General features: G+C 42.8%; 1 protein-coding gene across 11 annotated transcripts in view; it reads left to right on the top strand.

Moving 5' to 3' along the window:
- Positions 1-12,373, top strand: part of LOC137655707 (signal peptide, CUB and EGF-like domain-containing protein 1) — a 348,295-nt gene that overhangs the window by 331,935 nt on the left and 3,987 nt on the right. For all 11 annotated transcript variants that reach the window (XM_068389764.1, XM_068389755.1, XM_068389720.1 and 8 more), the window contains one exon: positions 9,516-9,595. In XM_068389764.1, coding sequence (XP_068245865.1) covers positions 9,516-9,595 — 80 coding nt within the window. The remainder of the gene's footprint in view (positions 1-9,515; positions 9,596-12,373) is intronic.

Below are 12,373 nucleotides of genomic sequence, written 5' to 3'. Positions count from 1 at the left end.
CGTCATGGAGAAGCTTCGAGTTCGGACACTAAGGCTGCTAAAGACTTTGTTAAAAAGTTCGAAAGCATCGTGGCAGAGGAAGGTTACGTAGAGCAGCAGGTTTTCAACTGTGATGAAACCGGTCTGTTTTGGAAAAAGATGCCTAGTCGAATGTACATTACCGCTGAAGAGAAGAAAATGCCTGGACATAAGCCAATGAAGGATCGGTTGACTCTTGCGCTTTGTGCCAACGCCAGCGGGGACTGCAAAATTAAGCCTCTGTTAGTTTACCATTCCGAAAACCCTAGGGCATTTAAAGCACATAGAATTAATAAAGACCTGCTACATGTTCTATGGCGTTCTAATTCTAAGGCTTGGGTTACTAGGCATATCTTTGTGGAATAGGTAAACGTAGTTTTCGGCCCTGCTGTCAAGAAGTATCTTCAGGAAAGGAATTTGCCTTTGAAGTGCTTGCTTTGTTTGGACAATGCACCCGCTCACCCCTCAGGACTCGAAGATGATATCATCGACGAATACAAATTCATCAAGGTGTTATATCTTCCACCGAATACCACCCCTATCCTCCAGCCCATGGACCAGCAAGTCATCTCTTATTTTAAGAAGCTGTACACCAAGCACTTATTTAAGCAGTGCTTTAATGTCACGCAAAGCACCAACTTAACTTTGCGTGAATTTTGGAGGAGCCACTTCAATATCGTGCACTGCTTAAAGATCATTGATCAGGCTTGGGAGGGAGTAACTCGTCGGACCCTGAATTCCGCTTGGAAGAAGCTTTGGCCTGATGCTGTTGCTCCCAGAGATTTCGAAGGTTTTGGCCCCGAGAATGAACCTGTGCTTGCCGCCGAGGAAGACGTCGAAGAGATTGTATCCCTTGGCAAGTCCATGGGTCTGGAGGTGGATGAAGATGACATCACCGAACTCGTCGATGAGCATCACGAAGAGCTCACCACCGAGGAACTCAAGGAGCTGCAAGCCATGCAGCATGATGAGTTCCAAGCGCAGCTGAGTGAGTCGGAGGAGATCGAGGAGGTAGGCGAAATCTTAGGTACGGCGGAAATAAAACAGATGTTGGCATATCATCAACACGTTGTTGATTTCATCGACAAGCATCACCCACAGAAGCTTCAGGTTTGCCGTGTTGTTGCACAGTTCGATGATGTTTGCTTAACGCATTTTAGAAAAATCCTTAAAAGCCGTACAAAGCAACTTTCACTCGATAGTTTCTTTAAAAAATCTCTACTAAAACGGTATAGTGATCATGATGAAAAGAAAGAAAGTGAAGCAAAGATAAGGAAGACCGAATCGAGTGAAAGTGATGAAAATTAAAAATAAGAAAAGAAAAATGTACAGTAAAAAAAAAATATAAAATTATAAAAAATGAAAAAAAAAATAAGCTAAGTTAAGTTAAAGTTCACGTAGTAGTGTAAGTTAGTGTAAGTTATCGTACACGTTATCGTACAAAGTCACCGTCCCTACCTCCTCGCTGATCTTCCGTCTCCTCCTGCGTAGAAGTCCCTACACCTGCGCTGGCCTGTCGCTAAGGAAAAGTGTTACATTACAACCCGTTTTTTATTTATTATTTCATTATTATTATTCTTTTTTCAATATTAAACTTAGCCGGTGATCATATAGCTGTCAGCTCTGCTGCCCGACAGAAAAACCTAAGGACAAAATACGCCAGCGATCGCTATACAGGTGGGGGTGTACATCAACAGCGCCATCTGTCGAGCAGGTACTCAAGTACTCCATGTCAACACAGAACCAATTTTCTCTCTGTCGTGCCACTGGCAAGACCTACTAAATACGCTGTTGCTTTCTGGATTGATTTTCACGTTATTTGGTGAAGTATTCATTTCTGGTTATTAGCTTTCGCTGTGCAGAGGTTATCTTCAATACTTCCTTGCATTCTTTTATTGAATTTTGGATTATTTGTTGACGACTTGGATAGATTTTGAATCCCCCCTTTGACTAATTCAAGATGTCTGACCCTTCTCAAGTCCCCAAATACAGGAAGTGTAGTGCTAGGGACTGTTCAAGGCGTCTTCCGAAGGCCTCTATCGATCCGCACACCATTTGTTCCAATTGTCGGGGTAAAACCTGTCAATTGGAAGATCGATGTGAGGAATGCGTTGGGCTTTCGGAATTCGATTTTCAAGAATTCCTGAAATATTCACGTAGGCTAGAGAGAGATAGAGTCAGGAGGAGTTCGTCTCGCTCAGTTGATTTTTCCTCTCCCCATGCCCCACAACCTATTCCTTCCCCTGTAGTGGTTACTCCCGACCCCCCTTCTAGCACTCATCAACCTTCGATGGCAGATATGATGCGTGCCATCCAGGCTCTGGGTGAGAGAGTCGAGTCATTGGCGAGTGACCGCAACCAACTCATGGCTGACGTCAGGGAGTTGAAGGGTAAAAGTGCAGTGGGAAGTGAAGTGAGTGTTAGTGCAGTGAAAAGTGTTAGTGTTACGCATGAGGGTGCGTCTGTTCGTGCCTGTCGTCCTCCCAGTCCGGGACCTCTTGCAAGCTCCCAAGCCCAGGGGAGAAGCAATGTCGTACGACCAAAGGGTTCGACAGGCTTTAATCAGCGGACAGACGTTCCCTCCGTGGTTTCGGACGTATCTTTCCTAGATCGCCCCACCCACAAGAAGACGAGTGAGCCCGTTCATTCCTCGTCTGCGGAAGAGGTTTCACGCCAGAAACGATGGACCAAGGTCTCACGGCCTCTTAAACGCAAGGTCCCTTCCGCGCAAGTCCAACGGCCCAGGTGTAGCCACTGGGTCAGTTCGGACTCGCTGCAGTCTTCCGACGACTGCACACCTCCTAAGAGAGGCAAAGTGGTACCGCAACAGGCAGTAACACCGTCTGTTGCCGCACCTGCTGCTGTAGACCCTAAGTGGTCTTTGCTACAGTCTATGCAGACTCAGTTAGCTTCTTTCATGCAGGAGTATCGTGCAGAGAAGGTTGACGCTGCACCCGTTAGCCTACAACCAACCACGGTTGTGCGCCCAGTAGACGCTGAGGCTGCCTGCTCCCGCACTCCAGCTGTGAGAGTTCCACCACCCATGCGCAGTCGACCCTGCCAGACGCATGTTGACGTTCACCGACGCACGGAACCCTCCGTTGACGTTCGCGTGTTACCACAACAACAGGAGGGTGGAGTTAAGTTGCCGTGTTTTGACGCTGTGCGTCAACCTCCGCAACCCACTGTGGTTTCCGCTACTCGACCGCAGTCAGGAGTAGACGCCTTGCGTCCCCACGCAGCTATGGTTGTTGCCAGTTCACAGACTGACCAACAGTTACATGACGTTGGGTCCAGTGCAGCCACGCATGCACCCGTGCTGCCGGACTCAGCCGACCAGCTTTTACCTACTCCTTTGCCGCTTCCTCCTCAACATTCAGACGATGGACTCTCTGATGATGACGAAGCTGCACATCTTGACGACCAACACACGGACATCGACGAACCCAAGACCACGCCTCCCTCCTTAGACTTTAGGAAAGTGCTTGCGCTGTTCAAGGATTTATATCCTGATCAGTTTGTGTCTGCAGCACCACGCTCGCCTCCCTCTGAGTTCGCTTTAGGCATGCAGTCATCCGCACCTGCCTTTACGAAGCTCGTACTCGCTCGCTCGTCCAAGAGAGCTTTAAGAGTACTGGGAGATTGGTTGCAGTCCAAAAAGCAGCTTGGGAAGACAGCCTTCATGTTTCCCCCGGCCAAGCTTGCTTCCAGATCTAGCGTCTGGTATGCCACGGGAGAAGTTCTCGGCTTGGGAGTTCCTGCCTCTGCCCAGGGCGACTTCTCAAGTCTGGTAGACTCTCCCCGCAGGCTGGCCATGAGACGCTCCAAGATTTGCTGGACTCCTTCGGATATGGACCATCTAATGAAAGGAGTATTTCGAGCATTCGAAGTCTTTAACTTCTTGGACTGGTGTTTGGGAGCGTTGAGCAGGAAGACCTCCCCTTCTGACAAGGAAACTTCCATGCTCATTATGTCCTGCATGGACAAAGCCATACGGGATGGTTCTAGTGAGCTTGCGGCTTCTTTCGTGTCCGGGGTCCTCAAGAAGCGGGATCACCTTTGCTCCTTCTTGTCAGCTGGAGTCACCCCATGTCAAAAGTCGGAACTTATGTTTGCTCCTCTCTCGAAGTGCCTCTTCCCTGAGGAGTTGATCAAGGAGATTGCCACCTCCTTGATCCAGAAAGACACTCATGACCTGGTTGCGTCATCCGCACGCAAAGCCACCCCTTTGCCCTCCGTGCCTAGACCCAGGATGGACACGCCAGCTTCAAGGTTCATTCCGCCCTTTCGTGGCAGAGCCTCCAGCAGAGGAGGTGCTCGTGCCGAAAGTCAACGTGGGAGCAAGAAGAAGGGTTCCAAGTCCTCTAGAGGCAGAGTCTGACTGCCACCTTCTTCAGACAGCAGTGGGAGCCAGGCTCAAGAACTACTGGCAGGCCTGGGAGAACAGGGGCGCAGAGGCACAGTCTGTGAAGTTACTCAGAGAGGGGTACAAGATTCCATTCTTGCGCAAGCCCCCTCTAGCAACAACTCCCATCGACCTCTCTCCCAGGTACAGAGAGGAGGACAAGAGACTAGCTTTGCAACAAGAGGTGTCTCTCTTACTACAAAAGGGAGCGGTAGTCAAAGTCCGGGACCATCAATCCCCGGGCTTCTACAACCGTCTCTTCTTAGTGGCGAAGAAGACAGGAGGGTGGAGGCCGGTGCTAGACGTCAGTGCTCTGAATGTCTTTGTCACAAAGCAGACGTTCACCATGGAGACGACAAAGTCGGTTCTAGCATCGGTCAGGAAGGAAGACTGGATGGTCTCGTTAGACCTAAAGGACGCTTACTTTCACGTCCCCATCCACCCAGATTCCCAACCTTTTCTAAGGTTCGTTTTCGGGAAGGTTGTATACCAGTTTCAAGCCCTGTGCTTTGGCCTAAGCACGGTACCTCTTGTTTTTACGAAACTGATGAGGAATATTGCCAAATTCCTGCATTTAGCAGACATCAGAGCCTCCCTCTATTTGGACGACTGGCTTCTAAGAGCTTCGTCAAGTCGTCGCTGTCTGGAGAATCTAAAGTGGACTCTGGATCTGACCAAGGAATTGGGTCTCCTGGTCAATATGGAAAAGTCCCAACTCGTCCCATCCCAAACGATAGTGTACCTAGGAATGGAGATTCAGAGTCAAGCTTTTCGGGCTTTTCCGTCGGCCCCCAGAATCAGTCAAGCCCAAGAATGCATCCAGAACATGCTGAAGAAGGACCGATGTTCAGTCAGACAGTGGATGAGTCTGATAGGGACGCTTTCATCACTGGACCAGTTCATCGCGTTAGGGAGACTCCACCTCCGACCCCTTCAATTTCACCTAGCTGTTCACTGGAGAAAGGACAAGACGCTAGAAGCGGTCTCGATTCCTATTTCCGAGAAGATGAAGTCTTCACTGACTTGGTGGAAGGACAACATTCTCCTCAGGGAGGGTCTGCCACTGGCTGTTCAGACCCCCAACCACATTCTCTTCTCGGACGCATCGGACACGGGCTGGGGTGCGACATTGGACGGTCGGGAATGCTCGGGCACGTGGAATGCGGATCAAAGAACGTTGCACATCAACTGCAAGGAGCTACTGGCAGTTCATCTGGCCTTGAGAAGCTTCAAGTCCCTCCTTCTAGGCAAGGTGGTGGAGGTGAACTCCGACAACACCACAGCCTTGGCGTACATCTCCAAGCAAGGAGGGACTCATTCGAGGACGTTGTACGAGATCGCAAGGGACCTCCTCACCTGGTCAAGAGATCGAAACATATCGCTAGTAACGAGGTTCATTCAAGGCAACATGAATGTCATGGCAGACCGCCTCAGCCGGAAGGGTCAAATCATCCCAACAGAGTGGACCCTTCACAAGAATGTATGCAAGAGACTATGGGCCTTGTGGGGTCAGCCTACCATAGATCTGTTTGCAACCTCGATGACCAAGAGGCTCCCAATTTATTGCTCACCGATTCCGGACCCAGCAGCAGTTCACATAGATGCCTTTCTTCTGGATTGGTCCCATCTAGACCTTTATGCATTCCCCCCGTTCAAGATTGTCAACAGAGTACTGCAGAAGTTCGCCTCTCACGAAGGGATAAGGTTGATGTTGGTTGCTCCCCTCTGGCCCGCGATAGAATGGTTCACCGAGGTACTGCAATGGCTAGTAGACGTTCCCAGAACACTTCCTCTAAGAGTGGACCTTCTGCGTCAGCCGCACGTAAAGAAGGTACACCCAAGCCTCCACGCTCTTCGTCTGACTGCCTTCAGACTATCGAAAGACTCTCGAGAGCCAGAGGCTTTTCGAAGGAGGCAGCCAGAGCGATTGCTAGAGCAAGGAGGACATCCACTCTTAAAGTCTACCAGTCGAAGTGGGAAGTCTTCCGAGGCTGGTGCAAGTCGGTATCAGTATCCTCAACCAGTACCTCTGTAACTCAGATAGCTGACTTCCTTTTATACCTAAGGAAGGAAAGATCTCTTTTAGCTCCCACGATCAAGGGTTACAGAAGCATGTTGGCAGCAGTCTTCCGTCACAGAGGCTTAGATCTTTCCAACAACAAAGATCTACAGGACCTCCTTAAGTCTTTTGAGACCTCGAAGGAGCGTCGGTTGGCCACACCAGGTTGGAACTTAGACGTGGTACTAAGATTCCTTATGTCAGAAAGGTTTGAACCACTTCAATCAGCCTCTTTTAAAGATCTCACTTTGAAGACCCTTTTCCTCGTCTGCTTAGCAACAGCTAAAAGAGTCAGTGAGATACACGCCTTCAGCAGGAACATTGGATTTACATCTGAAACGGCTACATGTTCCTTACAGCTTGGTTTTTTAGCCAAAAACGAACTTCCTTCTCGTCCTTGGCCCAAATCGTTCGATATTCCAAGCCTTTCTAATTTGATTGGAAATGAACAAGAAAGAGTACTATGCCCTGTAAGAGCTCTTAAGTACTATTTGAGACGTACTAAACCATTACGAGGACAGTCAGAAGCTTTATGGTGTGCTATTAAGAAACCTTCTTTACCTATGTCGAAGAATGCAGTTTCTTATTATATCAGACTTTTGATTCGAGAAGCTCATTCCCATCTGAAGGAGGAGGACCATGCTTTGCTGAAGGTAAGGACACATGAAGTTAGAGCTGTCGCAACTAAAGTAGCCTTCAAACAAAACAGATCTCTGCAGAGTGTAATGGATGCAACCTATTGGAGAAGCAAGTCAGTGTTCGCATCATTTTACCTTAAAGATGTCCAGTCTCTTTACGAGAACTGCTACACCCTGGGACCATTCGTAGCAGCGAGTGCAGTAGTGGGTGAGGGCTCAACCACTACATTCCCCTAATCCCATAACCTTTTTAATCTTTCTCTTGAAATGTTTTTTTATTGTTGTTTTTGGGTTGTCCGGAAGGCTAAGAAGCCTTTCGCATCCTGGTTGATTTGGCGGGTGGTCAAATTCTTTTCTTGAGAATCGCCTAGATTAGAGGTTTTGATGAGGTCCTTTAGTATGGGTTGCAACCCTTCATACTTCAGCTCCTAGGAGTCGCTCAGCATCCTATGAGGATCGCGAGGCTCAGTAAGGAAGACGTACTTAAAAAGGCAGAGTAATTGTTCAAGTGGACTTCCTTACCAGGTACTTATTGATTTTATGTTTGTTATTTTGAATAACTGCTAAAATGAAATACAAAATACTTAGCTCTTAATGTAAACATATAATGCTGGTCTCTACCCACCCCCCTGGGTGTGAATCAGCTATATGATCACCGGCTAAGTTTAATATTGAAAAATGTTATTTTCATTAGTAAAATAAATTTTTGAATATACTTACCCGGTGATCATATATTAAAGGACCCTCCCTTCCTCCCCAATAGAGACCCAGTGGGCCGAGGAGAAAATTGGTTCTGTGTTGACATGGAGTACTTGAGTACCTGCTCGACAGATGGCGCTGTTGATGTACACCCCCACCTGTATAGCGATCGCTGGCGTATTTTGTCCTTAGGTTTTTCTGTCGGGCAGCAGAGCTGACAGCTATATGATCACCGGGTAAGTATATTCAAAAATTTATTTTACTAATGAAAATAACATTTTTTTTGGTTTGTAATATGTATTTATTATACAGACATTGTATTAATGTATTGTGTAATTATGTGTAGCCATTTATTAAGGATTTATTATGGGTTTTTAGGCTGAGGAACGAATTAAATCAATTACCATGTATTCTTATGGGAATATTTGCTCCAACATACGATCGTTTTAACATATGAAGTAGTTTCTGGAACGAATTAAGATCGTATGTAGAGGTATCACTGTACCTACCTTGGCTAAATCTCAGGATTGTACAACTTAAGACATCCCATTTCCTGTATGGATGAAGAACTTGATTCTAATTAGCTATGCAGATATATTGTATTTAAGATTATGAATAAGCACTTTCCAATTCACAGAAATCAATATGGAGGTTTGTATGACTTCATTGAGAAATCTTTTATTAATATATCTCTAAAAAGTGCACTTTAAATTGACAGCTGTACACTGTTTTGTCCTAAGGATTAATGAGGCAGAATCATTCAAGCATTTAGGAACTATTATCTCCAATACAAGGTCTTTAGAATTAGGGTTTAGTGAAAGATTGAAAAAAGCAAAACAGACAATGGCTAGGTTAAGTAAAATTTTGAAATCAAATTGCCTGAAATTACATATAAAAGTTAGACTGTATATCAGTTTAGTGAGATCTTTTTTACTATATGGTCATGAGTCATGGTATGACAATGAAACAATCTCCAACAGATTTAGTAAATTTAAGAACAAAGCCCTTAGAAGGATATTGGGAGTTAAATGGCATGACAGTATTAGAAATGAAACTATAAGAGAGATTATTCGCACTCCCCAAGAGAGATTAATTCACCAAACATTCAGCTGGGCTCCGGCTCCTCAAGGCACTAGAAGATTTGGAAGTCCAAGATTTACATGGCTGAGGACTATGAAGTGCGAAGTAGGCGATGGTGAAATGAGAAGTATTGAATTAAAAGCTCAAGAGAGAGACGACTGACGAAATCTAACCAAGGCCCTTTACGTCGAATAGGTGTAGGAGGAGATGATGATGATGTACAAAAAGGCCCTGAAAAAAAGATAGGAAATTAAAATATGACCAAAGTTATCCAAAAAGAAGCATTTTATGTTGTGAAAATGTATCCACCAAAAAATAAAGTAACTGCAATTTAGAAATTTTTTACCTCTATCTGGATGATATATTTCAACTCAAACTCAGTTGCTTGGTTATACTATTTGAAATAATAATGGGAGTAGCCAAATTTTTATGTTTCACTTTGTAATTCTAGTACCTTCTCAAACTGATATCTTTTCTACTATTAAAAGGGTATCTATATTTTAAAGCAGATGTGTGAATGCCTTTTCTATATTTCTTTATATATTAATTTTACCTCAGTATAGCACATTATTTTTCTAATGCCCTTCTTTAACCATATTTTTCTCTTGATTTTCAGAGGAGTATCACAAGCTCATAGAATCAATTGTTCGAGACAACAGGCTCTATTCACTGCAGAATCATATTGAAATTTTAAGGGTAAGAATAAATTGCCAAACAAATTCTGATGTTTAACTCTATTTCTAATGCACCAAAAAATTAAGGAAGAAATTTAGTCTACCTGTATATATGGGCGTAACATCAAACATACAGTACTAGCATTATACATCATAACCGATGACGGTATTTGATGTTCCTGGTGAAAATGAGAAACAAAATGCTTGTACAGAATAAGTATTAGGAAAAATTAAGGCTTGTGCAAAATCAAAAGTTCACAGACATGACCTGCCACCCCACTCCCTCACTCACACTAAAGTAAGGAAAAGTTAGAATGCAAGAGTGACCTCCTAAATGAAGAGGAATGAAAGTTAATAAAAGTTGATAAACATCACCCCTGTACAAAGTCCAACACACATTACCTCGACAATAGCATTTAACCAAAGAGAATTACATATAAAGCCTTGGACTCTGACCAAGATTTTAGAAGATAACCTTCTAAGTTTGGAATAGGAGACAGTAACCTCTTTTACTCGGTCATTACAAGCATTGTAAGTGGATTTATATTTGGCTTAACCTTCTTCCAACTGAGAAAGGTATACGGTAAGTTGGGCTCCTGGTCAGGGTGGATGGACTTTATATATATACTATATATACTGTATATCCATTTGAGTGTAAGTTATTCCAAAGAATAAATGGAATTCCGTATTAATTGGTAATTTATGAGTTTATATTTGATAAAATAAGAAAATGACTCACATTAAAGGCGAGCTAATGAGCTATCACACAAATACACACACACACACTTTTATATATATATATATATATATATATATATATATATATATATATATATGTATATATACTCTTCAACTTCTGAATTATTGGTATACATTATATCATCCATAGTTTTGTATATGGTACTGTATTGCTATTTACACACAAAAAAGTTACGTTTACTTGAAGTTTTTACGTGGTCAAAAAATTAAATGGTGTACATCCAAGTCTCAAAATTATAAATTAAATGTAATTATCTGAAGTTTTGTACAGGGTCATAGAAATAAATGCTGTACATTCAAGTCTCAAAATGATATATTAGATATAATCATCTGAAGTTTTATACGAGACCAATTAATTAAATGCTGTACATCCAAGAGAGATGTACTTATTAACCTTTATTACTGTTGAATTTTGTTTTATTTTCTTATACCTTTGAAAAGCAAGGTTATTCATGTACAGTATTCACATCAAAATGTATATTCCTGTACATTAGGTCCTCGGGAGTACAACAGAGATCCGTTCGAACGATGCTTTGTATTTCGAGTTTTGATGTAAGTCAGAACACACCTAAATATGGAACTGTACTATACTGTATATAAGCCAGTACCAAAGTAACTTCCTAATGCTAATACATTAGTAAAGTAAAAATCTGGGCCATAAAAACACTATGACCTTTAAACATAATGAATAATAGGTAAACACATGGAGGACATAAATATTGAATTATATGAAACTATAACCCCCTTCCCCTGAAAAAAAAAAGAATCTCTATTGAGAGCTGCATTGTATCTACAGAACATTGTATGTTACATTCTTTGTTTATTTGTTAAGGTCTTATCTTATATGTGAGGATATATATATATATATATATATATATATATATATATATATATATATATATATATATATATATATATATATATATATATAAAGTAAATTTCAAGAAAGGTTGAAAATGGCTTATGACAAAGTGAAAGTAAGAGAAACTGGTAATTTAGAATGAATGAATGAATGATTTAAAGTTTTCAGGCATCCTGATGGTAATTTAGAGGAGAAGTGGAAGTTAGTAAAAGAAAATTTTGTTGGGATTGCAAGTGATGTGTGTGGCAAGAAGTTTGTTGGAGGCAGCTTGAGGAAGGGCAGTGAATGGTGGAATGAAGGAGTGAAGGTAAGAGTGGAAGAGAAAAAGAGGGTTTTTGAAGAATGGCTGCAGAGTAATAGTATAGAGAAGTATGAAAAATATAGAGAGAAAAATGTGGAAGTGAAGCGCAAGGTATGTGAGGCAAAAAGGGCAGCTGACCTGAGGTGGGGTCAGGGATTGGGTCGTTCATATGAAGAGAATAAGAAATAGTTTTGGAGAGAAGTAAAGAGAGTAAGGAAGGCTGGCTTAAGAATTGAAGAGACAGTGGAAGATGGAAATGGAAGGTTGTTAAAAAGAGTGGAGGTAAGGAAAAGGTGGGCATAATATTTTTAAAGTTTACTGAATGTTGAGGATAATAGGGAGGCAGATATAATTGTTGTTGCAGGTGTTGAGGAGCCAGTGTTGGGAGAAGAGAATGAGAGAGAGATTACAAGAGAGGAAGTGAGGAGAGCACTAGATGAAACGAGAGTAGGAAAAGCATCTGGTATGGATGGTGTGAGAGCTGAGATGTTGAAGGAAGGGGGTGTGACTGTACTTGAATGGTTGGTGAGATTGTTTAATATATGTTTTATGTTGTCAGGGGTACCAGTAGATTGGGTTTGTGCATGTATTGTACCACTATATAAGGGTAAGGGAGATGTGCATAAGTGTTGTAATTCAAGAGGTATTAGTTTGTTGAGTGTAGTTGGAAAAGTGTATGGTAGAGTAATGATTAATAGGATTAAGGATAAAACAGAGAATGCAATCTTAGAATTACAGGGTAGTTTTAGAAGAGGTAGGGGTTGTATGAATCAGATTTTTACAGTTAGGCAGATATGCAAGAAATATTTAGCAAAAGGTAAGGAGGTGTATGTTGCGTTTATGGATCTGGAGAAAGCGTATGATAGAGTTGATTGGGA

This window comes from Palaemon carinicauda, chromosome 1, assembly GCF_036898095.1.
Source record: "Palaemon carinicauda isolate YSFRI2023 chromosome 1, ASM3689809v2, whole genome shotgun sequence".
Taxonomy (NCBI): Eukaryota; Metazoa; Arthropoda; class Malacostraca; order Decapoda; family Palaemonidae; genus Palaemon; species Palaemon carinicauda.
The sequence above is the reverse complement of the archived record's forward strand: the minus strand, read 5'-3'. Positions and strand labels throughout refer to the sequence as shown.